The sequence below is a fragment of the Pollicipes pollicipes genome, unplaced genomic scaffold (assembly GCF_011947565.3).
Source record: "Pollicipes pollicipes isolate AB1234 unplaced genomic scaffold, Ppol_2.1 Scaffold_2555;HRSCAF=2994_pilon_pilon_pilon, whole genome shotgun sequence".
In the NCBI taxonomy this organism is placed as follows: domain Eukaryota; kingdom Metazoa; phylum Arthropoda; class Thecostraca; order Pollicipedomorpha; family Pollicipedidae; genus Pollicipes; species Pollicipes pollicipes.
In genome coordinates, this window is record NW_023596136.1 from 41,819,141 (window position 1) to 41,846,368 (window position 27,228).

Consider the following 27,228-nt stretch of genomic DNA (forward strand, 5'->3'; position numbering starts at 1 on the left):
GGCCCATCGCCAGGTGCCGCGGCAGCGTTTGGCCTAAGCAGCTGATACTATCCCAAGCACATCGTTATGATAAAAGAAACAGCAAAATATGCTTCACTGGACTCTGATTCAGTGATTTTGCTCATATTTCACGAGAATTGCATTTGAACAGAGTACATTAAGTGACGTAAATAGTTTATGGGTCGCAACATATAGCCCTCTGTATAAGGGTTTACAAAGTAAGCCAGCAATTTAGTGTCATCTGTCGGAGCGAAATTGACGAGGCTTGACACGCACAACAACGCGTCGGGAGCGACGTTGTAAGAAGCGTACGAAGTGGTGTGGATTTGCGGTGGCGCTGGGTAGTGGCGGCGGAGCAATGAGGTGTCGTTGAGCAGGCCGGTCCCAATCCAACTGGATCACTGAAGATAAGAATAAAACAAAGAAATCAGACCATACTAGCGTAGGTAATACATGACTGAGGTGCCTCAGTTGGGCCTGGAGTGGCGTATGTTTGCACTGGTGCCTGGGGTGTATCGCTGACTGTTGTAAAGGATAGGCAGGTCTAGACGGCTCCCGGTGTGGCTGTAGAACGAATGGTTGAATGTAAGTGGAAGTCACATAATAGTTGGCTTGACTTAACTGTGCTTCTCACTTGGTATAAAACCACACAAGGTATATTGTCACACCCTTACCATGCCAGGTGTGCATGTCATAGCTGCCAAGCGTAACATGACCGAAGTTTGATGATATCTGTAGTCACTGGTGTTCTGCTTTGGTGATCATATTCAAGATGAGCACTTCCTTTTGATTTGTGGTTTTCCCTTTATGAAGATGGGATATGGCATGAACTTAAACTGATGGAATGGAATGAGGGCATTAAGTGACTTTGAAGTGGGATTTCGGCTTGTATACATATGATAGCATGTCTTCTGTACAATAAAAACCTGTGTTGTTTACAAAATGGGATGTGAAGACCAAATTGACCCATTTAACTTGATATAGTGAATGGAGTGTACCTAGCATGCCACTTAACACAGCAAATAGAATATGTTGCACACCTGTTTGATCAACTTGTGTTTGTACAGCCAAGATAGATATTCATCTTTGGTTTGCACATCCGAAGCAGACACACCGTTGTTGATTTCTAGCCATAGATTATGTAGTCTGAATGCCAGTGGGCCTCATGGGCATCCACATTTGTTTTCAGTCTTTTACCACAAGTGCAAAACAAAAATGGCTTCATCATCTAATATGAGCTCTGACATCAGTAGAGAAATCCACAAGATGATTATGAAATAATTCAGCGTATTGGAAGCGGAACATATGGGGACGTGTACAAGGTGGGTATTGGTTTGCTTTTAAATCATATGTTTATTTCAAAAAGCCTGGCTCATTGAATAGCTTCATGATGCAGTGTTTTTCAAGGCAAGTCCTGTTATTATTGCAGTACCTAGTGTCATGGCAGCCATTCAAATCTAGGTGATAGAAAAACCCAGATGATATAAAGAATACACTCATGGCTGAATCATATGCTTTGATTGGTACTCTAAGGGTGAAATTTTATATAATTAGCTTACATATCATCACCCTTACTGATGCATGTTTGTGTCTTTGTTATTTATGGGCTTTTGTGTTCATTGGTGTTTTTGCATATTATCACCTACTCAGGGTGCTTTTTGTCAGCAGCTACAGTTGATGGATTGCTGTCAGTGATAACATATTTTTCAGGCTACACGACTTTCCACAAATGAAGCAGCAGCTATCAAAGTTATCAAGCTCCAGCCAGGTAAGTAACATAAGGAGTTACATAAAATAAGCAAATCTGCATATATTGCTTTCTTCTAGTATTCTGATTGGCCCTTATGGTAGTTACCCTCATAAGCCCATATTCATCAAAAGTGAGAAAAGGAATTGGTTTTGGCAAATCTGATGTTAGCTTAATTATTTTGCATTTGATTATGGCTTCTATCTAACTTTCACTGTGATTTGTTTATTTGCTCCACACATGCCCACCAGTGTGTGTGGTTGGTGACAAATTGTGAGGAGTCCTCCAGCCAAATGGGTTTTTAACTCAGTTTTTTTTTGAATGTCCACACATACAATTCCTCAACAGCCAGTCTGAGAAAACCACCACTCTTTCATGCATACATGACTGGCCATTGATCACTGAGTGGCTGAGCACTGCTGGGCCTGGGGACACTGGCACAGGGGAACAGTCACCTGAGATGCACCCTCGTGGCCTCTGACTGGCGTGCCCGCTGGCGCCCTGCCACCGCGCTCCGAGCCGTCCGTTTCTGACCAGTTCGCGTGTTCCCCGTGTAAGAGACTTGGACGAGACTGTCGTGGGGCGAGGCAGGATCGCCTTCACGGCCCGGTAAGCCGCATGCGCTGGACGCTTCGTCGTGCCCCGGACCTCCACTTCAGCCGTGTCTGTGATCGTCCTGTTACGACTTCCGGCCAGTTCCTCTCATCCTTGTGGGCAGTCCGTTTGTCCGACTTCTGACCAGTGTTATCTGCCATTCTAGCCTCACTGCCTCGATCCTCCCTGCATGACACCGATCTTTGTCTTCGGCCCGTCGCCCGCGTCCTCCATGCTCAGCGCATGGCTGTCTGTCATCCGCCCTCATGGGGCGTCCACATGGTGCTCATCCGCTCACATGGGGCGTCCACATGGCGCTCATCCGCTCACATGGGGCGTCCATATGGCGCTCATCCGCTCACATGGGGCGTCCATATGGCACCCATCCGCTGATATGCGGCGCCCTCTCTGTCTTCCCATCCTACTCATTTCCCTGTGTCTCATCTCCTGCGTGGTCTGGCAAGCCACTCGGTGTGTGGATTCCTCGTTTATCACCTGAGTCAGCTTGCTCTGTCCTTGTTTCCGGAGTTCGTCAGCTCCTTACATTTGTTGTGCCATTCCTCCTCCTTCAGACAGATTGTGTTGCATTTGCTAAGTCTGACTCGCTGGCCGCCACCGTTCCATGCCCTCGCGAACCTCCAGAACCCATCGGCGGTGTACACGCTTGTTCACTCTTCCTGGTGGTCCATCGTCAGCAGACAGCGCGATTTAGCCTAGCATAGTGTAGCGTTTTCTCGTGTCTGACTAACCAAGATCGGCGCGCACGGCATCTCACCGTACGCCAGATGCGCCTCTTAGAACGGGCGTAGTCATGCGGTGTTTTGTCCTTAGTTTTGCTGGCCTTTTGGCCAGGCTTAAGAGGCTCGGCTGCTCAGCTGCGGCTAGACACTGCCAGCGTGAGCTTCTGAATGCATGCCAGTGAGACGGCTCAGACAAGACGTGTGCAGAGGGGGCGGAGCGTACACTGATCAGCTCAGCCAGTTACCGATTGCTGCTGCGCGCGCACCTGGAGAGAGGCTACGCTGTCGGGGTGCATATTTTCGATGGAATATTCGACTACCTCCATGCGATGGTGGTCATGGCTTGTGTAGTGATTGAGAGGCTAGGAAGCTGCGTTGCTGCTCACGCATATTGTATCCAGTTGTGTGAGAACATCACTTCACGGTGTTCAATGGTTTCGCATACAATGTGCAGTTGTCCAGTAGCTTTAATTTAATTCACGAGGACCCGCAGCTCCAAAGCGGCCTTAAATTGGCCAAAGGCCGATAACGATGGAGTCCCCCGTACTTCTCCCGGGCTGACAATAACCAACGCCAGCCGAGGGCGTTGTCGGGACCCGTCCGGCGCCGTGCTCGCGGCTGGGACGGCTGTGACGGCGGCAGCGTCGGAGGCCCGCGGGTGCGGACGGACGGACGCGCGTCGGACGCCGCCCGCTCGTGCCCGCCGCCGCCGCGTGGCGACGGCTCTAGAGCAGGCCGCGGCCAGACCGCGACCTGTCAGCTGTCACTCACAGCTGCCGACCAGCGTCGGCATGCCGGCGGCGACGCGAGGTCCAGCGCAGCGGGCGCTGACGCTGGCGGGCGGCGCGACAGGTGGACACGCTCTGTTTCCTCTCTCCGGGATTGCGTCGTTGATTGGTTGGGCCACGAAGTGGAGATGGGCCCGGCGAACATTGGGCCGAAATACGTGTGTTTTCGTCGAGCAGAATATTGTGTCGGGGCATCGAAGCGGTGGTGTGTTTGCAAACCGGCGGCTCCGGCCGACCGTCCCGTCGGGCGGCTGGCCTGAAACGGTCAGCGGACCGCGGTCTGATGTACTCATAGGGCCAGTGAGACGCCCTGTCTCCTGGCTTGTTCTCATGTTTGCAGGGGTGTGGTTTTGCTATATCAGTTGTGGGGATGGGACTGAGCAGAACTAGTCGCTAAGTATACCCATTAATACATTGCAAGCATGTTTTACTCGGTTTTGAACCACTTTTCGCCCCAAGTTTTGAGGTGGGGTGGACGACCCCACATCTGAACAGGAACCCCGGATGTTGGCCTGACCCATCCCACGCCGGTGTGCTGGCGTCATTTGTGCCCTGCTGGGATACGTTCGGCGACTGTGAGCCCGGCCGACCTCGGACCGGTAGTTGACGAGGGGGCGCGTGCGGCACCGCTCAGCTTAGATACCGCGGCGAAGAAGGCCGTGCGCTGCTCTTCTGGTGGCGGTCCGTCTGTGGGCTTCTCCGTCGCCGTGTACGCGATATGTCGGCACGGTCGCCGTTGTAGGTGTACGGGAGTGGACGCGGCGCCGGCATGCGCCACAGGGTCGGGTCCCGCAGGGCCGGGTGGTCGTGCTGTGCCTTCTCGCCATGTGATGCCGAACGCTTCCACCGCTCGCCGGGGCCGGTTTGTCGCCGGGCCGAAGTCTCTAAACATTTCCTGTGACCTTTAGTTTGGTCTTGACCAGTTTGCCGCACGGAGCTGCCTGATTTTATTATGTGGATATCCGATTGCGCGTCGTATAATGTCGTGGGTCCTCACGCCCGGTGTCAGCTGTTTCTGTCTAAGACTGATCGGTCTCGCAGGGGACGACTTCAGCATAATCCAGCAGGAGATACTGATGATGAAGGATTGCCGGCATACTAACATCGTCGCCTACTTCGGCTCCTACCTGCGACGCGACAAGCTGTGGATCTGTATGGAGTATTGCGGGGGCGGCTCGCTGCAAGATATCTATCATAGTAAGTATTTTTTGGTACTGCTTATGCTATCTCCCTTTTCAAGTGTATCTTTACCGTCATCGATTCTCGGTTCAGCTGTTCTCCCGTGCTATTTATTGTGCTTTATACGCTTATACGTTTTATACGCTACGATTTATTAGCCTTGCCGCATCACCGCTTCTTTCCCGTGGGCGCCAAATGACCACCGCAGTCGACGCGCCCGTAAACTACAATTAACAACATCAACAACTCTTCTCTCCGTGTTACTTTCCTGCTGGTACTAGTTCGCACATCAGAGGATGATGCGATGTTACGAAATGAGTGAGTGTCTTACAAGTCTCTAATTACTCCTATTTCTATCCTCGGTGCTCGTGAAAACCACGAGCCTAGCGCCGTAGCCGGCTGCAGGTGTCTGAGACGTGTCGAGGGCCGTGACCAGCGGCCACGGGTGTCTGGGACGTGTCGAGGACCTTGACCAGCGGTCGCGGGTGTCTGGGGCGTGTCGATGGCCTTGGCCAGCGGCCGCGGGTGTCTGGGGCGTGTCGAGGACCTTGACCAGCGGCCGCGGGTGTCTTGGGCGTGTCGAGGACCTTGACCAGCGGCCGCGGGTGTCTGGTGCGTGTCGAGGGCCTTGACCAGCGGTCGTGGGTGTCTGAGACGTGTCGAGGGCCGTGACCAGCGGTCGCGGGTGTCTGGAGCGTGTCGGGGGCCTTGACCAGCGGCCGCGTCTGTTGCAGTCACGGGTCCGCTGACGGAGCCACAGATCGCGTGCGTGTGTCGAGAGACACTGCGCGGCCTCTCCTACCTCCACACCATGGGCAAGATGCACAGGGACGTCAAGGTAAACGGTCCGGGCAGGCGGGCGTTCGGTCCAGGCGCTAGACCCTGACCCTTGTGTGGAAAGAAGGCCGGGATGCGTGTGGTGCGTGATTGGACGGCTGTTCTGCCTTGGCCCGTGCTGCAACGAGGTGTTTGGCTCACCACATAGTGGTCTAGCAGCCCTTGAATTGGCTGACAGACATACGGCCATTGCCTGCCAGCCTGGAGATGCTGATGATTCGCGGCGAACAGGGGACATATCCACGGTTACTCAAGATATGGGAATATTGATCACAGTTGGTGATGACGGCGTCCGCATATTTCTTTATTTTTTGTGTTTTTAGAAACGCACATGCAACAGTTGATGGACGTGCTAAATGCTTATAATGCTTTTATGAGCATAATACTATATGACTATTAGTTATGTAAATGGTACATCACAAGGGGAGTACAAAAAATAAGTGCTCATGCTTGTATGGTGTTATGAGTACTTGTGCGCTAGTAAGCAAGCAGGGTCGAATGGCAGACAGTGGACATACCCATATTTTGCTGCCATCTTCGTGAGCATGCCAATCAGCTTTCACGTATGGCTATGGTCAACAGGCAACATTTCGACGTACTAAAGCTCAAATTATTTGTCTTATGACATGGATGATAGATCGATAAAAGGGGAAAACAGCGAGGCGCGGCGCTCCCGTATCGAGCAGTTATGACTTCACTCTTGTGAGCCCTGCGGTGGCGACTCTCGCGCGAAAAAGGTTCTCTTAATATTGAGTCAGCGCAACCATAACCCCCAACCCGTCATTCTGTGGACGCTTTGCTTTTGCCGAGCATTGCAAAACAGTCCCTTGCCATCGGCATTTGCGGGCCAGTTGCCGAGGGTGCCGCGGTGCCGCGGTGCACCGATGTCGGCCGGCCTGCGCGGCGCCGGGCGGACAGTGACGGGCCGTGCGGCCGCCGCCAGGGCGCCAACATCCTGCTGACGGAGAGCGGCGGCGTGAAGCTGGCCGACTTCGGCGTCTCGGCTCAGATCACGGCCACCATCGGCAAGCGGCAGTCGTTCATCGGCACCCCGTACTGGATGGCGCCAGAGGTGAGGCGGCGGCGGCGGCGGCGGCGGGCGCCCGCCGCGGCCCTGCTCGTCGGGGGTGCTGAGTGACTCGCGCGAGCGGTGGTGGGTGAGCAGGGCAGCATAGGGGAGGTTGTTCCTTGCACAGTGAACTGGCTCCAGGTCGATGGATTAGGTTGCAGTAGTTCGTAGACATGGCGTCATCCGCATGCTTGCGTCTTGTGCGATGTCTGTAGTTTGAGCGTATATATCTTGCTGCTCCTCAGGAAGTAGACCGTGGTCACTTGAAATGAGTTGGGCCTACTAACATGCTTTCAAATGCTATGGTACTTAGAACGGGCATAGCATTCAAGTTCCAAAAAGTGGTTGTTAAAACGCGTCACATAATGAACACCAGAGATGTTGTCGCCTTTGCGCTGTCTCCCGTCGCAACAGTATGAACTAAAACGCTGTCATAATTGAGCTAACCTAGGAGTATTCTCCTCCCATTTGGCTGTTGTGTTAGAAGCATCACAGCATACAAATATAATTTTTGTTAATAATTTGATATATACCAAATGATTATGTGAATACGCCTCAACTTCCTACTTGTTTAACCCGGCACGGTTCTCGGTTCGTCCAATGCTTGAAAATTCTGTGCGGATTTTAATTAACTGCAGGTGCATCAGCTGCAAGATTTCCAAAAAGGCCATGTGCGTCACCGGCTCCTCCACATCGGTGGTGTAGCTCCATCAGTTCTGCCCTCCCCCCCCCCCCCCCCAGCGCTTCCGCCGCGGCAGCAGCGCTGGTCCGCCGGCTGTGTGATCGAGGTTCGAGGGCGGCTCTGTCGACGCGGACGGGCGTCAGTGGCGGTCTTTGTCATGTGGCGCAGTGCACGGTCGCGTGGGTGTGAAACAATGTCGATGCTGCGCACGAGCCGTCGAGCAGCTGAAGGGAGTGACTAACTGCGGCTGACAAAGGAGGACGAGCCGCCGTGCGGCCCCGCGATCGCCGCTGTGAGTCACGGTCGGTCATGGTGTCCTCTGGCTGACTGGGCACGGACCTCAGCTTCGTCCCCCCGCCGGCAGGTGGCAGCAGTGGAGCGCAAGGGCGGCTACAACCAGCAGTGTGACGTGTGGGCGGTGGGCATCACGGCCATCGAGCTGGCTGAGCTGCAGCCGCCCATGTTCGACCTGCATCCGATGCGTGCTCTCTTCCTCATGTCTAAGTCAGGCTTCAAGCCACCCACGCTCAAGGACAAGAACAAGTGGTCACAGACGTTCCACAACTTCGTCAAGGTTGCGCTCACCAAGAACCCCAAGAAGCGACCAACAGCAGACCGTTTGTCGCAGGTTTGTATGAAACTGACTGCGTTCCTTGCGCTGTAGGTTTGAGGCTATGTGAGCATGGCAATCTGTTTTCACTTTTGGCTTTGCGAGCAGGTGACATTTCGACGCGGTGAAGCTCAAACTATTCGTCTTATTACCCTGATAGATAAAAAGAAGAAGCAGTAAGGTGTGGCGTATCCGAGGAGACGTGCGTGCAGCGTGCAGTCCAGTCAGCCGTCAATCCACGCCCTCACCTCCAGCCCCCCCCCCTCCCCCCATCCCCTACCAGTGCTGTCATCTCCCCGCCGTTCCCGTCACCGGCGCCTTCGAGCGCCGCCGCCAGCAGTGGCGCCATCTCCCGGCTGGGGGTGCCGACGGACCGCGCTCGTCCAGCCGTGTTTACGTGGCTCTGTAAACAGCGGCGGCCGCGGCGCGCCAGGGGCAGTGGGGCGCGGCCGTCCCGGCGGCGCGGCCCGCCCGCCACCTGCGCGGCTCGGCCGGCGGCCACGCTCCCACCCCTCTCTGTGTGTGAAGTGGGCGGTGGTGCGTCGGGTGAGCGGTACCCTCGGCGGACCGGTCCGCACTGTGCCTGTGCGCTCGCTGCCTCCCGATCCCCCTTCTAATGCGCGCCTCACCTTGTACGCGTTTCCGATGTCTTGGGGCTTACCATGCGGCATACTGTCAGCGCGTCGGGCTGCTCAGCTGGTTCACCCATGTGCAGTTGGGGCGCATACTGCAGTTGTGGTGGGACGGTCCCCTGTGTGGGTGAATGTGTCCCTGCCAGGCCCCGTGCTGCGCCCCCACTGCACTGTCCTGCCCGTGAAGCGGTGGCTGACGGGCTCGCCGAGCACCCCCGTCGCCGTCTGCGCCGGCCCGCTCTGACCGCCTCCCTGCCGGTGGCCAGCACGCGTTCGTGCAGGGCGAACCGGGACCGGGTGAGCGCCGGTTGATGCGGGAGCTGCTGGACAAGGTGCGCAACCCGAGCGGCACCTTCCAGGAGCCGGAGCCCGATGAGGAGGGGGTGAGTGGCGACTCGGGCGGCCGCGCCGCTGGGGAGGCATAGACTGGGACGCCGCCGGGGAGGGACAGACGTAGATGTCGTGGGAGGGAAAGGAGGGGACGCCGCTGGGAAGGCATAGACAGGGATGCTGCCGAGGGGAATTGATGGAGACGCCGCTGGTGGGACGGGGGGGGGGGGGCAGACGGAGACGCCGCTCGGGAGACATAGACGGAGACGCCCGCGGAATGGACAGACGGGGCGCCGCCGGGGAGGGACAGACGGATACGTCGCTGGGGAGGGACAGACGGATACGTCGCTGGGGAGGGACAGACGGAGACGTCGCCGGGGAGGGACAGACGGAGACGTCGCCGGGGAAGGACAGACGGATACGTCGCTGGGGAGGGACAAACGGATACGTCGCTGGGGAGGGACAGACGGATACGTCGCTGGGGAGGGACAGACGGAGACGTCGCTGGGGAGGGACAGACGGAGACGTCGCCGGGGAGGGACAGACGGGGCGCTGCCGAGAAGGACAGACGGAGACGTCGCCGGCAGGAGACAGACGGAGACGCCGCCGGCAGGGGACAGACGGGCGCGGCTGGCGGGCGCCTCAGCCGCAGACCGCGCCGGGACCGATGGGCTCCGGTGTCAGCTGGCGGCTGCGGACGGCAGGAGATCTTTGGCGCGGCGTGCGATGCGATCGTGGGGTGTCGCAGCAGCCAGTATGAGCTGGCGGCCGTGTTATGTGGGGCTCTCGAGTTGACGTTACCAGAGGCTGACTAGAAACATTTTCGCGCGCCGTGTTTACCTGATGCAGCGTCGGCAGCAGCTGCTTTGTGGTTTCCGCCGCGCGCTACCGCTGACTGCTGGTTGCAGGCGGTGAACAACGTCCCACACAGGATAGCGTCGCGGCAGCCGGCTACCAAGCAACGCACGGAGTCGGAGCTGCACAGTGAGTGGTCGCCGCCGCCCGGTCCCACTGAGTGACGCTCGTGTCCTGAGCGCTGCAGAAACTCTTCAGTGGTGTAACATCGTTTAAGCACGTGGAAATTACACTTGGTGTAATATGTTGCGGTCAGTTCGTTTTCATTTGTCATTGCATTCTCCGTGCATCGCAATGCTAGTCAGCGCCGTGGGCATTCATTACGATGGTGTAATTTGCATCGCTGGACCTACGCCGTAAATGAAGCGGTTGATCGTCGACATCCACTCGCCACGTAACCCTTGTAGACTTGGGTGGCCATGACCATGACCTTGACAATGACCATGACCATGGCCATGGCCATGACCATGACCATGACCATGACCATGACCATGACCATACGTGAATGACCCTGGACCGGTGCTGTGACCGCCCCTGACCGGCCGTCGCCGTCTCCCGGCAGTGGGCAGCGTGAGTTTCGAGCAGCCGCGCGTGTCCGAGCTGGCCGCCGAGCCGCCGCCGCCCCGCCGCCAGTGGAGGATCGCCGGAGACGCCGTGAGTTGGTGTCCCCCCCCCCCCCTCCATCCACCATTCACTCGCTCCCGGCCGGGCTCGGCTGAGTCACCTGCCGGGGCTATATGGTGACGCCCGCCTATGGTCCTGTCCTGTCAGGAAGGCCGGGCACTGCGGGGGATCGCAGTGTGGTGACGTCCTGGTTTGTTGCGCTCAGTTTGGAATGCAATTAGACCTGTCGCGGCTTCATTTCGCAGCGAGTTTTGCTTTGGGTACTTGTTTCTGTGTGCTGCTGGCTGGGCTCTGTGCCCAAGACGTGTGGTCACCGCCAGGCCCGACTTGGCAGTGTATTTTGATCCCCGTGTCCACACCTGGTGCCGTAAGGGACATTGGGGCATGTACGCGAATGACGCCTTATCGGGAATGCACCGAGAGGCTCAGATCTGCCCTTGTGCTATGGTCGTGCGTACTTGTCCCGACTGAAATAATTGTCGGCCAGGAGGCCGCTCGTTGCGTGACGCTGTGACCCCAGGGCCGTAACACCGACCCCTGACCCCCGAGCACCCGGCCCCTGGCCCCTGACACCTGGCCTCTGACCCCTGCCGCCCGGACCGCCGCCAGGACGAGGCTGAGGACGAGGACGAGGACGAGCCGGAGGAGGGCGGTAGCGACGCGGTGGCGCGCGACTCCGACACAGAGCCGAGCGACCGGTGAGTGACGCGGCGCGGCGGGACCGCTGCCCCTCCCCACTTACCCCACCGCTGCCGCACGGTCCGGCGGCGCAGCTTCTGCTGACCGTGACGCGTGCAGGCACGGTTTGCCTGGGAGTCCCCCCCCCGCTGGCGTTGTCCTCGTGTCATCGACTGATGATGTGACGCGTATTAGTTTTGAAAGCATCACACTCCGGGGGACTCCTGGCAGCCGCATGCGGAGCCCTGGGTCAGCTGCTGCGCGCCTCGGCGCCCAGGGCCGGCCGTCGGGCGGCTCTGCGCCTGCCCGGCCTCCGTGACGCGCCTGAACGCTGCCGGGAGACCCTGGCCGGGGGCCGGGCCGGCCTGTCCAACCGCAGTCCAGACCGGCGGCGGGCGGGCTGGGCAGCCACGTGGCCGGGCGGACGGCGCGGGACAGCGTGCAGTGCAGCGGGGACGGCCGAGCCGAGACTGGGCACGGCACTCCGCGGCCGGGCGGACGGCGCGGGACAGCGTGCAGTGCAGCGGTGACGGCCGAGCCGAGACTGGGCACGGCCCGCCGCGGCCGGCCGGCCGCAGATCGGCCCAGAGCTGCCGCCGCCCGCCCGCTGGGCCCGCTGCTTTCAGCGCGGGTGCAGCGCCGGCGTCGACAGACACCCAGCCGTAGACGCGGTCGGGGCGCTTACCATCACGGCTGGGTGACGGCCGCAGACCGGCTTCCGTGCCGGTCCCGAGCGCTGGCCGGTGGGCAGGGGTTTCGGCGGAGCCGCGCGTGCCGCCGCCCTCGCAGCCGTCTCAGGCGCCCGCTGTGTGACCTAATACACAGACCGCTGCCAGACCGGGGGCGGCGCCCTCCGGCCTGTTTGATGCTGCTCAAGCTGCTTGTTCAGCTCGCTGGAGTGCAGCGCTCACATCACGTTTATTTACTAACCCGGGGCAGAGCGACTTTGAAGAAGGGCTCGTGTATATATTTAAACGTGTGCCGCATGACTAACGCGTAGCTCGTCGGAACAGCAGCAGTGGCGGATGGGACCTTTCGAAATATTTTCTGAGCCACACGTGCAGCGTCCTAGGAGCCAAGTAATCGCAATAACGGTGAACTGTGCGCACACAAGCATTCATTTGCAGCCATTATTCGTTGCCTCAAAATAAAGGCAACGTGATGTGGCTGAATGTTTCACCTAGTTAGTATAAGTAGTACCTAATGCGAGGCGCCGGTGTAACTAATGCAATGGTAAGTGGTTTAGGCTACAGGCACTGTCGTTAACTTTATCAACATTGTCATACTTGGCAAAGTAGAGATTCACTAGTAGTTATCACATTCAGGCTACCGTTGTCGTGCAGGTTGGTGGCATTGACGTTCCTAGCCTCCAGCTTTGCGCAGGAGTTCCTCGGCGCCCCGTCCCCACGGCCGCGATCGCCGCCGCGTCGGACATTGCGCGCCGCCGGCGACAGCGGCTCCGGCAGCGAGCCGAGCCGGCGCCCGGCAGCTAACGAGCCACTGCTCCCGCAGCCCGGCCGCCGCCAATCACACGCTAGGCTACAGGCAGAGCGACGGCGGCGGCGGCGGCGGCGGCGGCACGCTCACGCGCAGCCGCAGTCTGACGCGGCACGAGCCGCTCGGCCGCCGCCTGCACAGGGCCGCCCTGTCCGGCGCCGACGTGCTCAACCTATCGCTCAAGTATGTACGTCCGCCGGTGCGGCCACGTGGCCGGCGGCGGCGGCGACGGCGGCGGCAGCGGCGGTAGCGGCGCGCCTCGCTTGGTGGCGGTACCGCGCGGGGAGGCTCTTGCTGCGCTGGGCATCGCGGTCGGGAGCGGGCGCTCGGTGGAGGGGGCTGGCCGGTGGCACGACCGAGGACGGCGTGGGTATGGCAGTCCCGCCTGCGATGAACATGGACATTTGAAGAGAAATGGACAGCAGGTTGAAATAAGCTACGCTGTGGAAATCGCGCCAGACATTCCGATGACTGTTGTCGCGGAATGTGAGAGGTAACTAAAAGGCATCAAAGTGGGCGACACTTGAAAAGCCGGCTAATCGGTATCATTTTGGCAATGCCTGGCGTTTTTCGGTCACGATTCGAATGGCGTGTTTTGCCGTCAGCTGACACGGCAGAGTTGCCGGTTGCGGTGCGATCCTTGCGCTGCGACGACGCAGGGGTGGCCGACCTCCGAGCCGGTCGGCGAACTCCGCGTGCCGCGTGCCCAGCCGCAGCCGAGCCGGGCGTGGTGCGTCCCGCGCCGCTCGGCCGGTGGCCGCCGCCGGCCGCCCGCTGTAGAGCCGTAGATGGTGCATGCCGACTGGACTGGCGCGCGCATCGGGCTGCAGCGGCGGCCCGCCGGGCCTGCACTGAGCTGATGGCAGGCCGCGGGCCACAGTTGTCCAATAACCTAACATCCGTTCGTGTCGGGAACAATTCCCGACCGGATGGGAGACTGTTTGCGGTTGTTAGTGGGATGCGGAGAATCCGATCAGGATGGTGCAGTAGTCTGCTTCATGTGAGTCTGTGAGCGCGTTGCCTGTTGGCCATTGCTCTGGCTGTTTCGGTAGTTGAGATCTGTGTTGGTAGATCTGTGCATATTGCTGAGCCTGGTATGTTAGTTCAGTCGGAGGTGGCATGCGTGCACGGTCATAGACTGGGTCTACCGGGCCGCTTTGCCTGCTACAAAGCCTCAGAGTGGTGTACTCAGCTCACGTCGGCTGGGGAGATGCGCCTGTCCACAGGAGTGGTAACTGACCGTGAAGTGGCTAAAGTCTTGAAAAAACTCTCGTGTGGCAGCCACACGCGACCATTTATGGATCAAGACCCCCTGGTCTGGACTTGCCTCGTTTCCGAAAATTAATTTTCCGTGGAGCCATCCACTGGCTGTGAACCGAATCACGCCGGTGGGTGGCCAGGCTATATACTTCCCGGATGGGGAGCCATCGATTCATGGATTACCGATGGCGATGGCCGGTCGGCCGATGCGACCCCGGGGCGGCCGGCCCGCCGGCTCGGCCGCTGCCCTGGCACGCCGCCGGCCCGCAGCCCGTAAAGCCGGCCGCTGCTGCCGGCCGCGGCTGGCGTGGTGTCGGAGCCGGCCGCTCGCGGGTCGCCCGAGAGCGCGCGGCGAGCGTCGCCGAGCTGCCGCCACCCCGTCAAAGTTCCCTTCTGTCGGCAGGAGCTTGTTGCAATACATAGACGACGAGTTGCCGTGCAGGTAACTGCCGCCTGTCGCGCATGGCGTGTCCCGTAGCGAGCTACCGCCGTCTGGGCACGCCCCGCCCGCTGTGAATGCCGCTTGCCTGCATCCGCCCGCCGCCCGCGACCGCCGGAGCCGGACTAACCCGGCCGGCAGCGCCGCGGGCTAGCCGACCTGTGTGGAGCCACCGCCCGGGACGCGGCAGGCGCTGTCTGTCCCCGTCCGCTCGGTGTCGGTGACGTGCCCCACCCGCGCACTAACCCGGCCCTCTGCGGCAGGAGCCCGGCCGCCCGGTCCGCCGAGACGCCGCTCGACATATCGCAACAGTGAGTGAGCCCCTCCCCCCTCCCTCCCGCCGCCCGCTAACCCGCCGCTGGGCGCTCCTGCGGTAACCGGGGCCCAGTGTCCTGAGCCGAAGCTGGGACCCTGCGCACCTATCAAATCGAGCAGTGCTAGCGTGCGGACCGGAAATAGCAAACGGCAATTTTAGTTCCTGGTGCTTTCGATTCGTAACGCTGACGTGAGTAGCGGCTGTAAGTCAAACCAAGCTGTTAGAGGCACTTATTCTAATACGGTTTGATTCGAAAGTGCGCTTGTTCGTAGCTTCGTTTTGTGGGACTGGATCCTCAAATCTCTACGATTTTTGCTTAATTGTTGGCGTTTGCGCTGCTTTTGTTAGTGCCGTTTTGCGCCGATGGTAGGGCGTTGGTGAAGTTCGTTTTCAGATGACCCAGTTTCCTCCCAACGACAGCGTCCCGGAAGTACGAAGATGAGGCAGTTCCATCCCGTGTTTTCAGTTACTGCTCTCATGCCACGGCCGCAAAGCCCGTACAAATTGCGCGTTATTGTATCTGCTGCGTAGCACTCGCAGGCACATGGCCATTCCAGATGTATCAGCTGACTGTGCGTTGTCGGCTTCATGGTCTCGATAGTGGACACACAGATGGGGTGCCCATTTGCTGGCCTTGTAACGCTGGCAGCGCTCTTGCTTGCTGGTCAGTCCAGCAGCGAAGTGGTGCGTTAAGTGGCTGCCATTCCTATGAGTAATTGAGTAATGGATTATGCCAATGCAGTTTTGTGGCACAGGTAGTTTTCACGTACGGTGCGGATGTGCCCTTGTGGCACCTGCGCCGCCCCGCTCTTGCCATTGCCTGTATGGCGACTGGCCGGCAGGGCATTTGCGGGTCCAGTGGTGCATTTGGGGCTTTATTTGGTGGAATAATGCGGGCTGTTGATGTATCGAAATTGCCAGTCGACGGTTTTTTTACGTATCTGACACTATAATCCACCGTTTCTGTAATCCATTCGCCGCCTGGTGGCTTGAAGGAGCGACTGTAATGCCGTTAAGTGGCCTTGGTGGAGTGAATGGTGTGCGATCTATTCGTCTTTGCATACCATGCGATAGACGTGGGAAGAGGCAGGGCAGCAATATCATGGTAACCGTTGTGTGTAATGGCAGGAGTTTGGTGCATCGATCTTTGCTCAGGTCACCGCGAGGTGCGCGCACCCGTATGCTTGCCAGCGCATGTGCGGCCATTTGAACGTGCCGGCTACCGTATCAGCATGTGGATGACACATGACGTACATCGTGCGGATGCGGTGTCGGCAGGGCTACGCTGACGGTGGAGGAGTCGCGCACAGCCCGCGAACTGGCGTCCGCCGGCCAGAAGGAGGCTAAGGCACGCTCACCAGGTCAGTGGCACGCTCGCCAGGTCAGTGGCACGCCTACCAGGTCAGTGGCACGCTCATCAGGTCAGTTACACGCTTACTAGGTCAGTGGCACGCTCACCAGGTCAGTGCCACGCTCACCAGGTCAGTGGGACGCTCATCAGGTCAATGGGGCGCTCACCAGGTCAGTGGGACGTTCATTAGGTCAGTGGCACGCTCACCAGTCCAGTGGGACACCCACCAGGTCCGTGGCACGCTCACCAGGTCAGTGGCGCGTTCACCAGGTTAATGGGACGCTCACCAGGTCAATGGAACGCTCATCAGGTCAGCGGGTGCTCACCTAATGGGTGCTCGCTATCTCAGTGGAACACTCAAGCATCACTGCGGCGCTCTCACTGGGTGCGGTGGCCACCCATTACACAAATGTGACGATGTCGCTCTCTTCTGTGGGGCGGCCTCCGTCGCTCGGTGGAGAGCGGGCTGTATCGGCCCCCCAGCAGCTCCGCCTCGCGCGGCGCTGTCCGGTCAACCCAGTCTCGACCGCCCCCGGCGTCCGCTTGTTCGCTTGTTGACAGTTCATCAGCGGCTTATTCGCGTGGGCTGTCGTTGGCAGCGTGCCGGCCGCCGGCGGAGCCGACTGAGAGTGCTCGTGTGGGCCGGCCATGTGCCGCGGGTCAGTGCGCGCTGGCCGCTCGCCCCGGTGGTCGGCTGCTGCCGCTGGCCCCGCGGCGGCAGCGGTGACCGCCAGCGGTAGCCTGGCGGGCTCGCCACGCGCACCGCCGTCCCGTGGGACCGGCCCGGCACGCGCGGTCGGCGCCCGGCTCGGGCACCTGCTCATGGTCTGTGCGGCCGGGGTCGAAGCGCCGATACATTGTTAAAGCAAATGCGCGGTTCGTTAGTTACCTTGCGTGGCCTCGGGGGTCCCAGGGTGTCCGATGGTTTGTATCGATGGGGCGGCGTGCTGCTGGTTCGTGTGACGATACCGCTAGTGACCGCTTGCTGCCCGGCCGTCGTCTCTCATGTTTTATGTGTGTGCTCCCACGACTGCGGTTGCACCTGTGCATTTCTTTACGATTTGGCGTACGTCACGTTTCTCGCGGCGTGTACGGACGGTGTCAGCGGGGGAGAGAGGACACCCTCATCGATCCGGCCGCCGGGCGTGGTTGCCGTTTGGCGTCGGCCGTGTCGCGGCGGGGCGTGACCCTGGCGGCCGTGCAGACGGCGGCGGGCTTCATGGCGGGTCACCCCTGCAGCCGCCGGGGCGGTAGCCGGCCGCAGCGGCGCCGTGTGTGACCGTCGCCGTCCCTCCGCCGGCAGGATCGGACTCCACGCTCCGGAGACGCCACAGCCTGGCCGGCGAGGACGACCTGGCCGAGCAGACGGGCACCCTGACCCTAGGTCACCGCACCAGGTCACTGTCGGACAGCGAGGCCACCTCCTGTGAGTCCCAGTGGTGGGAGTTGCACGCTGAGCTCAGCTCACTGTACTGCGCTGCAAGCGGCTGGGCCAGTTATAGCTGTCGTGAGCAGCTGCCGTGAGTTGCCGTCGCTTGTCTCGTGACTCCTCCCTCTCTCCATGGCTCTCATTAAGCCTGGGATCGGCCGCTGATCGTCATCACTCGACTCCACGGCCAGCTGTCAGCGCGCGTGTCCCCCCTCCCCCTCCTCCCTGGACTCCGCCCCTGCTCGCACTCCTGCGCTGCGCTGCGACCTTCCTCCAGCTGGTCTGTCGGCGCGTGTCCTCCCTCCCCTCCTCCCTGGACTCCGCCCCTGCTCGCAGTCCTGCGCTGCGCTGCGGCCCTCCTCCAGCTGGTCTGTCGGCGCGTGCACTCCTTCCCCTCCTCCCTAGACTCCGCCCCTGCTCGCAGTCCTGCGCTGCGCTGCGCTGCGCTGCGGCCCTCCTCCAGCTGGTCTGTCGGCGCGTGTCCTCCTTCCCCTCCTCCCTGGACTCCGCCCCTGCTCGCACTCCTGCGCTGCGCTGCGCTGCGACCCTCCTTCAGCTGGTCTGTCGGCGCCGGCAGCGACGGCGGCGGTGAACGGGTCGTCGTCGGCGGCGGCGGCAGCGGCGGCCGGCGGCGGCTCGGCTTCGCCCGTGCCGCCGCCGCGCCGCCGCGAGAAGTTCCGCAAGACCACCCCGCCGCGCCCCGTCTCCAACGGCCTGCCGCCCACGCCCAAGGTGCACATGGGCGCCTGCTTCTCAAAGGTCAGTGCTCGTCGCCCGCTCCGGTGTCGCTGGCCGTCCCGATCGCCGTCCGGCCGCCGCGGCGGTGTCGCGTCGGTGGTGGGAGCGCGCGCGCCGCGGGTGGTGCGCGGGGAGTGGAGTGGCACTTCCAGCGCGTGCGGTGCGTGGTGAGGCTGGGCGCTGCGGGTGTCTGGAGTAGGCTGATCTGCGGTGGGTGCTTGAAGGCGCTTGTACGCGACACAACCATTGTTAACCATGTCGCTTGGTGGTACTGAAAATGGGACAAATGGTCTTGGGCATTCATCACGAATCGAGTACATTCATCACGAATTTAGTAATGGACACGTCAAGAAATCAATGAGTGCTGCGTGGCGGGAATGGCTTCAAAAGTAATTATTGCAAGCGCTCAGCTCCACATGTATAGAACTTGTATGCTGGAATGTCATCGAACAGCTGTGGTTGTTTGACACGGGTAGTCGCCAGGTCCGCGCAAGAGCAATTCCTCTGTTCACGGCACGTTATGAGTTGTGTGGGCTTTCGTGTGTCCAGCGTGATGTTCTGTGTCCATGCTCCAATCGATCGGGACTTGTCCCCCGCACCGGCCGTTCCGCGTCTTCTGAGTGTACTGGATGTTCCTGGCTCGATCTGTCGTGGTTTGGTCACGTGCGAAACTCGCACGCTGCACCCAGCACCCCAAACTGTCCCACGGCCCCCGCGTGTGGTTGCCGCGGGCCCCACCGCCGCCGGGCAGTGGCGCCGGCGGGGGACGGGGGCGAGGGGAGTCGGGCCGTCACATCCCCATTGTGGTCGGGCCGTCACACCCGCGTTGTGCGGCTTTCAGAAGTGGTCAGTGCCGCACCGACCACTGTGTCGCACCAACGCCGTGCTGCATGGTATTGGTACTGCACGACTATGGTATTAACACCGTGTTGCACCGACTCTGTGTCGTACCAGTACCGTTTCGCACAGACTGTGTCGTACTAACACCGCGTCGCACCGACTCTGCGTCGTACCAACACCGTGTTTCCCTAACTCGATGTTGTGCCAACGCCGTGTCGCGCCAACTCCGTGTCGTACCCACACCATGTCGTGCTGGCCCCGTGTCACACGAGCGCGCCTGCCTTACCGTCCCGCCGCCGGCAGGTGTTCAACGGTTGCCCGCTGCACATCACGTGCACGACCACCTGGGTGCACCCGCTGACGCACGACCAGCACATCCTGGTGGGCGCGCTGGAGGGCATCTACACGCTCAACCTCAACCAGCTGCACGAGGCCACCATGGAGCAGCTGTTCAACCGGCGCACCACCTGGATGGTGGTAGTGAAGGACGTGCTGATGAGCGTGTCAGGTGGGTGGCGGGGCGCGCGCCCAGGCCGGGTCGGGTCGGGGCCGCAGCCTGAAGGGTCGAGCGCGCACGTGACAGCGGCGGGTCAGCCGCCCTGAGCGGCGGGCCGGGAGGGCTCCAGCGGCTGGTGGAGGGGCGCGTGTAGCGTGCTGTGGGACCGTGTCGGACCCTGCGGCGGTGGGCGGTGCTTGAGTCGGGTGGAGTCGAGCTGGGTGGAAGCCCTCCACATGGACTGGATGTCAGCAGACTAGCGTGTGTACGGGATAGCGCTCGAACTGCACGTGTTCCATGAGTGGGGGGTGACTGGTTTGCGTGTGTTGGTGTGGTGTCCCACGGGCTGGCGAAGCAGTGAGTCTAATGCAGAAGCGGTTTGTTTGACGTAGTGGATTTTGAATCGGTGTCGACGCCGTACCGTTGGCTGCGTTAACAGCAGATATGCTGGTGACATTGGTTTCTTCAAACAGGTCTGAAAAACCCGTGCCTCTATCGACACGATCTGTTGGCTTTGCACTCAAGGCAATTCAACAGATTTTCGTTGAACGTGAACAAGATACCGGAAAAGCTCGTTCCTAGAAAGTATGCCATGACGACTAAGGTGCGGCGGGTGGAAGCCCGGGATGGCTGCGACAGACGTTGCCCGGTTTGTGTACCTGGCCTTTTCTTGTGGGCTTCAAACAACGGAGGTATCTGGCGAAAATAGCATTGATGAAGTCTGTGTATGCAGCCGAGTAACAAATGTGAAGCCCTGTTATCGTTAACGTCTGTGATGCATTCACTGATTTCCTCGTCGTAGTGATTGATGGAAGCACATGTACTCAAAAGCTGTGGGACTTTTCATTCATTCGCAAATTTTCAGTGTTTTGTTATAGCTTTGCTTTTAACAAATCACGCCCAACAGGATTTTAGCATATGCTAAATGAACGTGCATCATTAGGCCGTGTAGATGAGGGAAGATCCGATTTTATCACTGCAGTTTAATTAATTACCTATGTGTTTTTCGTTTATACCTTAATTTTTAATCAAACTTGAACCCATCAATTGATTCTGATCATTGCAGTTTAATTAGTTCAGTAGTTGTAAAGTCACACGTGCTGCATGGGCGGTATCATCCTTTCCGCTCCACACCCAGTCTCGCTGGATCACCTTCCTCGTCCCGTGTCCTCTCCACTCCGTCATCTGTGGGCCGCCGGTGCTCAGGCGCCTTCCGTGGACCGGGCGGTGGGTGTTCTCCGTTGTATTGGCCTCCGCCACTGCTGCTGACCCGACACCGCCCCCTGGCCAGGTGCCCGACACCAAGGGCTGTGAGCGCTGTTGTATGGGCCGCAACCCCTACAACGGCTACAAGTACCTGTGCGGCGCCGTGCCCTCCGGCATCTTCCTCATGCAGTGGTACGACCCGCTCAACAAGTTCCTCTTGCTCAAGGTGAGGTAGCAAAGCGACCGTTTTGACAAAATGAATGACATACATTCCTTATATGTATATATGTATATATGCATGTGCGTGTGTGTGTGCGCGTGCGTGCGCACGTGCGTACGTACCTGCGTGCGTGCGTGCGTGCGTGGGTGTGTATACAATATTTATGTTACACCAGACGAACAGTTTGATCTGTTGCATTTTTTTTGGATGCTTTCTTCTTGTTACGCAAAGCCACCCGGTTTGGCCGGGTGTTGGGGGACTGGGCCATGCCCCATCAGTGCGATGGCGCCGTGCCCGGCTGGTGTCCGGCAGCCGGTGGTGAGCCCCGAGCCGTCGGAGGTGCCCAGCCGGCGCCATGGCCCGCAGGGCGCCGGTCACCGGCGCTAACGCGGCATCTCTCTGCGCCGCAGCACCACGAGTGCTACGTGCCGGGCGAGCTGCGCGTGTTCGAGATGGTCATCACGCCGGACCTGGAGTACCCGCTCATCTGCGTGGACGTGCGGCGCGGCTACGAGTCAGATGCGCTGCAGCTAGACATGATCAACCTGGTGAGGCGCTCCCCTCCCCCCCCCTCCCCTGCCCCTCTCTCCCCTCCCAGAAGACGCCTTGGACCGCGGTGGTTTGACAGCTAGGCGGTCAGCGTTATTTATTCGGGCGGGGGGGGGGGGGAGATTTGTTATCGGCTTTACCGTGAACGGTACATTTCAACACTCCTTCAATCGTGCTTTATAAGTGTTCAATAAACGTGGATCGACGCAATCTTCATTTGTGAGTCTTGGCGTTCATGGTTGGCGTTATCGCAATACGTTGCGGATAGTCGTATCAGGTTTGCATTTGGTTGCCAGCGATGTCGTATCTGTTTGTTCATGGTCGGCTGAGGTGTACCGGCGTCTTCTGCAGGTGATAGCTGTGCCCACATCTCTGATAGTCGTACTCATTCCGTGTGCCTGCTGCACGAACGGCGAGGGGGCGTGGTTGTAAATTCTGGTTCCGCGTCCGCGCGCCTTCCGACACGGCTGTGTTTCCGTGTGTTATGCCGTGCAGTATCCGCACGGCGTCATTGCGCCGCGCCCAGCGCTGCTCGCTGTGTCACATCACGTTCGTGTTCTCCGGGGCGGGACGCGCGCTGCACCTCGCGGTCCCTTCTGGGCGCCGGCGCGTCTCTGCCCATGCCGTGTCCTCTGGACGTCGGCGCCTCCCGCGCGGCGCGTTGCTCGCCGCTGGGGTCGGGCTCAGGCGGGCTGCGTGGTCTTGCGCACGTTGTCTCCGTTAAGTGCACACGTGTTGTCCGATAGTGATGCGGTCATCCCTGCATCCCACACAGTGCAGCTGCACTTTTGTATAAATTCGATCCGTTTTTTTGAATGGATAGATTTCTGGGATCAGCGCTCACGCTAATCAGTGCTTGTATTGTGAGCCCTAAGCCCCACCATCCGATCGCGCAGTTCCAGGCAACGACAGAATTTAGTTGCGAAAGCTTAACGCGCCGCAATGCTCGGCACGGTCCGTCCCGCCCTCTGACGTCAACTGACCTTCAGCGCGACCGCTGCCACCGGCCGCAGGCCGTACCTGCCAAGGGCAAATAGCGAGCGTCCTAAAGCGACTCGAACCCACCCTGCCAGGGGTGGATGGATCGGAATGCAGGCGCTCTAACCAACTGAGCCACCGGGACGAACTGTCCTTTACTGTCCTTTACTGTCCTGCACTGACCTGTCCTTTACGGACGTTCAGCCGCCCCGCCGTGCGGCAGAACCGTGTGGTGCTGATGTGTCGTCCCGTTGTATGGCCGTGTGCCACGTGCTGTTGTGTCGTTCTGCCGCAACCGCCGTGCTGTGGTGTGCTGCTGTGTCGTTCTGCCGCACCGCCGTGCCGTGGTGTGCTGCTGCGTCGTTCTTCCGCACCGCCGTGCTGTGGTGTGCTGCTGTGTCGTCCTGTCGTATCGCCGTGCTGTGATGTGCTGCTGTGTCGTCCCGTCGTATCGTCGTGTTGTGATGTGCTGCTGTGTCGTCCTGCCATGCGGCCTTGTTGTAGTGTGCTGCTTTGTCTTTCTACCACACCGTCGTGCTGTGGTGTGGTGCCTCGTCGTCCTGGACTGTTTTCACTGGTTTGCGGCTGCATGGCTGTGCTGCATGTCTCAGTTCCGCTTACCTGTACGCCCTTGGCGGCCAGAACACGGCCAGCTCCATGGTTCCCGGGCTGCGAGGTTGGAGGACATGGGACTGCACAGCGACGGTGGTGGCGCGCCACGAGCGGCTGGCCGTGCGCGCCGTCACCCAGCTGGAGCGCGATGCCGTGCTCGTGGCGTACGATAACGTCGTCCAGGTAGGCTGTCGTTCGTCGACCGCCCTCCGTCCCACCGTGCCGCCCCCTCTTCGCCCCCGCGCCGCCGTCTCCGCTCCGTACGCGCGGGCACGACACCTGGGGAATCGACAGGTGAGGTGGGCCCAATTCACGGTTGCGGGACGGGGACCGGGCGCCGGGCGGGCTCGGCCGGGCGCCGCTGCCGCCGCTAGCCGGTCTCCGGTGGTGAGGACTGGTGGAGGGTACGCTGCAGGCTGGGTCGCATGGATTGGATCGAAACTGTGGGCTCGGTCGACCTCCTCTGGCGTGGCTGCAGGTTTCATACGTCGTCCCGTCCGCGACGGTGGATTTGGCCCGTCGGAGCCCTTGTCAGCATGCATTGATCCCGCACTTTGAAGTATCCTTGTAATGCATGTGAAGCCCGCTGGCTAATCCCACATTCGTTGTCATACCCATCGCGAATTCCTTTGCCTGTTTGTAACTCGCCGTTTTGATATCAAAATGCGGCTAGAATTAGACCCGTTTCTCCGGCTCTTCGGTACGACACCGCCGAACTGCGGGAAAGTGGGGCTCGCTCACACCGCCGGCTCTGTCGTGTCTGTAGCTGTCTGTGGGCGCGCTCGGACCGCGGCTGTCTGTGTCTGTAGCTGTCTGTGGGCTCGCTCGGACCGCGATCGTCACGCTGGGCACTGGTGCGGCGGCGTGCGCCGCGGGCGTTGCTCTGATCTGGCCAGTCGTCGTATAGCTGTCATTGAGCGGTAGCGAGGCGGCCGGCCGCACCAGGGTGCGGCCCAGTCGCCGTGTCGCAGCCGCCCGCCGTCCGGCGCAAGGTGCGCCATCGGCTCCCAGAGCCGGGTCCCCACGTGGAGCGGCCGCACGACGTTACTGTTCCGACCCGGGGACACGTGCGCTGTCGCGCCCAACTGCCTCCGCCCGCGATAAGTGGATGCGGGACGCAGGGGACAGACGCGGACCCCGGGGTGCCATGACGCATAAAGCGCCAACGCTGAGTCCGTCTGGACTGGACACCCCCGGCTTGCTTTCCCTTGCGTTGCCGATGGTGCAGACGGCCACCACGGCCGTACCACAATACTCAGACATGACGTCACAGCAGTAGGTCGGAGGTAATTGCACAGGCGTGACTATGGTTTACCGTGCGGTGTTTGTGCGCACGCTTGGCGCTTCACTTCACGATTAGCGAGGCCGTGTGTGTCCGCAGGCACCCGGCGTGTCAATGCTCGGTCGATGATGGCATATTTGCGCATGTAATGATGGCCTGGATCGATAAAGCCACGTCATCGCGCCCCCTATCATTGAGGGTTTGTGGGCCTTGTGGCTGTGTTCGTTGTAGATGCGACGATACTGGGTTGTCACACTGCCTGCCATTGAGGGTTCGGCGACAGAACTTCTGACGCAATTACTGCTAATAACTAAACTCACAACGTGACGTCGAACGCAAGTGCTTCACGCGACATTAGTTGTACGCAACAAAACTTCCAACACAACTTCTACGCGGCATTATTATTGATGCAGGAACTTCTCGTGCATCAATTTCTGTGCGACAAAAATTCTAGCACAGTAATTTGTATGCGTCATTTCTTCTACGCGACCAAACTTTTGACGTGAAAGCTTGTACATGGCATCAGTTGTAATGCAATAAAGTATAACACATAAACTTCCTCGAGACAAAGCTTCCATGCAAAAACCTCTGCACGATATTAGTTCTAATGCAAAAGCTTCTGCACGTGCACGATATTACGTCTAATTCAATAACTTATGCATCTGCTTCTATGCGACAAAGCCTTTTTCACAAACATTTCTACGCGTTATTACTTCCACGCGATACAACACGTAACGTCAAAACCATTACACGATATTTCTTCTTATACGGCAACTTTTAACGCATAAACTTCTATGCGATAACACCTTTAATGCAAAGACGTACACGACGTCACTTCCAATGCAAGAAATTCCAACGCATAAACTGCTACGCCACAAAACTTTTGGCGCAAAAGCTTCTGATGCGAATGACGTCAACAGGCTCCGATTGCCGGTACGGGGAGTGTTTTCCAATGTCCAGTGTTTTCCAATGTCCAAACCGTAGGCCTTATCACCGACGGAGCTTCCTCGCCTCGTCTGCAGGGCTTGGGCTCCTTTTCGTACTGAGCTTCTCCGCTCACCACCACCACTAGTCCTGTAATTGGTAGCTCTACCAGTAGGTCAGAACAAGGAATCATCCCTAGGTTGATTCCATCATCGTCTCTGGGGGCCCCAGTGACGCTGCGATCCTCTGACTGACGTGCTGGCTATCGGGACTTGTCCCATTTCGGCTGGCTGCCACGGCCATGATCGGCACCCAATGAGACCTCTGTGCTTAGTGCCGGGGGCCCCTCACCAGCAGAGTAACCCTCTCATTGTCTCAAAACAGCGGCGCCGTTTTGTGATAATAGGTGGAGGAGGGCGGGCATTGAAAAATGACGCAATAATCCTTCAAAATAGTCAATAGTCGGTCAACGGGGCTCTCCCCGTACTTGGCGAGAAGAGCCCTGCCAGGGGTACCTTCTCAAAGTTTTTGGTTGTAGTCCAAGTTGGAGGGAGGAGGCGGGGGAGGGCTGGAGCCCATCCAGCTGAACATAAAGGAGCCCCTGTCTCAAGGTTGCCTGAGCAACATACTAGGGTCTGTGGTCGACATTCCTGGACCATTGCCACTTGTATCCGGTCAGTGGGACACCTGGATGATACAGAAACCTCTGTTACGGGGCAGGAGACCCCGTTAAGTAACTCTGGGCCCCCGGGCCTAGAGAGGGACTCCCTTCTTTCCAGCGGCCCCCGAGTGAAGTAAGTGCAGACCCCATTTACGGATACGCGGCGCCAACGCCACACATCTGCTTAACGTTCTGGGCGGGCGTTGGCGCGTCTGGGGGCTGAGTGCAGCGGCAGGCGGCGGCTGAGCGCGCGCCCTCTGTTGCCAGGTGGTGGACTTGCAGGGCAGGCCGACCTCGTCACGACGCCAGATATCGGAGCTGCAATTCGACTTCGCCGTGGAGAGCGTCGGTCAGTGGGGGATGCAGACGGGGCCTGCCAGGTCCTGGCGCTGGGGGGGGGGGGGGGGAGGAGGGGCTGGGGCCGCTCGGGTACTGCTGTGGAGAGCGTCGGTCAGTGGGGCTGCAGACGGGGCCTGCCAGGTCCTGGCGCTGGGGGGCGGGGCAGGAGGGGCTGGGGTCGCTCGGGCACTGCCGTGGAGAGCGTCGGTCAGTGGGGCTGCAGACGGGGCCTGCCAGGTCCTGGCGCTGGGGGGCGGGAGAGGAGGGACTGGGGCCGCTCGGGTACTGCTGCGGAGAGCGTCGGTCAGTGGAGTGGAGCTGCGGACGGGGCCTGCCGGGTCCTGACACTGGGGGAGGAGGGTCTGGGATCGCTCTTGTACTGCCGTGGAGAGCGTCGGTCAGTGGGGCCTGCAGGAGGGGCCCACCAGGTCCTGGCGCTGGGGGGGAGGGGAGGGGCTGGGACCGCTCGTGTACGGCCGCGCATTTCCGCTGTCGCCAAGCATGATGCCTGTCCCGAGCGCGTCTGGAGTAATCACGGCGTACGGGCCACTCAGAATAGCACAGGCGTGCCGCACGACTCTGGAGTTGGTCCAGAATGCCGCCAGTTGTGGCTGGTGGCCTTTTTGACCATTTCTTTCAGACCGATGGCAACCGATCGTGTCTGCCCTTTCCAATGCTAATAAGAAGCTCTGTTTTTGGAATTGCGACGTTTTCAGTAGGCACAGG

The 27,228-nt window shown here is 59.6% G+C and overlaps 1 protein-coding gene across 1 annotated transcript in view; it reads left to right on the forward strand.

Moving 5' to 3' along the window:
• Positions 1-1,253: 1,253 nt before the first annotated feature.
• LOC119101424 (mitogen-activated protein kinase kinase kinase kinase 5-like) overlaps positions 1,254-27,228 on the forward strand; it is a gene marked incomplete at its 5' end in the record, with an annotated part of 37,769 nt that continues 11,794 nt past the window's right edge. The window contains 21 exon segments of the mRNA XM_037224764.1: positions 1,254-1,322; positions 1,711-1,768; positions 4,911-5,066; positions 5,783-5,886; positions 6,829-6,957; positions 8,001-8,264; positions 9,145-9,261; positions 10,117-10,192; positions 10,626-10,717; positions 11,297-11,329; positions 12,855-13,045; positions 14,825-14,872; positions 16,156-16,238; positions 17,532-17,654; positions 18,235-18,416; positions 19,539-19,743; positions 20,205-20,335; positions 21,023-21,163; positions 21,568-21,705; positions 23,327-23,479; positions 26,431-26,512. Of these exon segments, the coding sequence (XP_037080659.1) occupies positions 1,254-1,322; positions 1,711-1,768; positions 4,911-5,066; positions 5,783-5,886; positions 6,829-6,957; positions 8,001-8,264; positions 9,145-9,261; positions 10,117-10,192; positions 10,626-10,717; positions 11,297-11,329; positions 12,855-13,045; positions 14,825-14,872; positions 16,156-16,238; positions 17,532-17,654; positions 18,235-18,416; positions 19,539-19,743; positions 20,205-20,335; positions 21,023-21,163; positions 21,568-21,705; positions 23,327-23,479; positions 26,431-26,512 (2,575 nt within the window).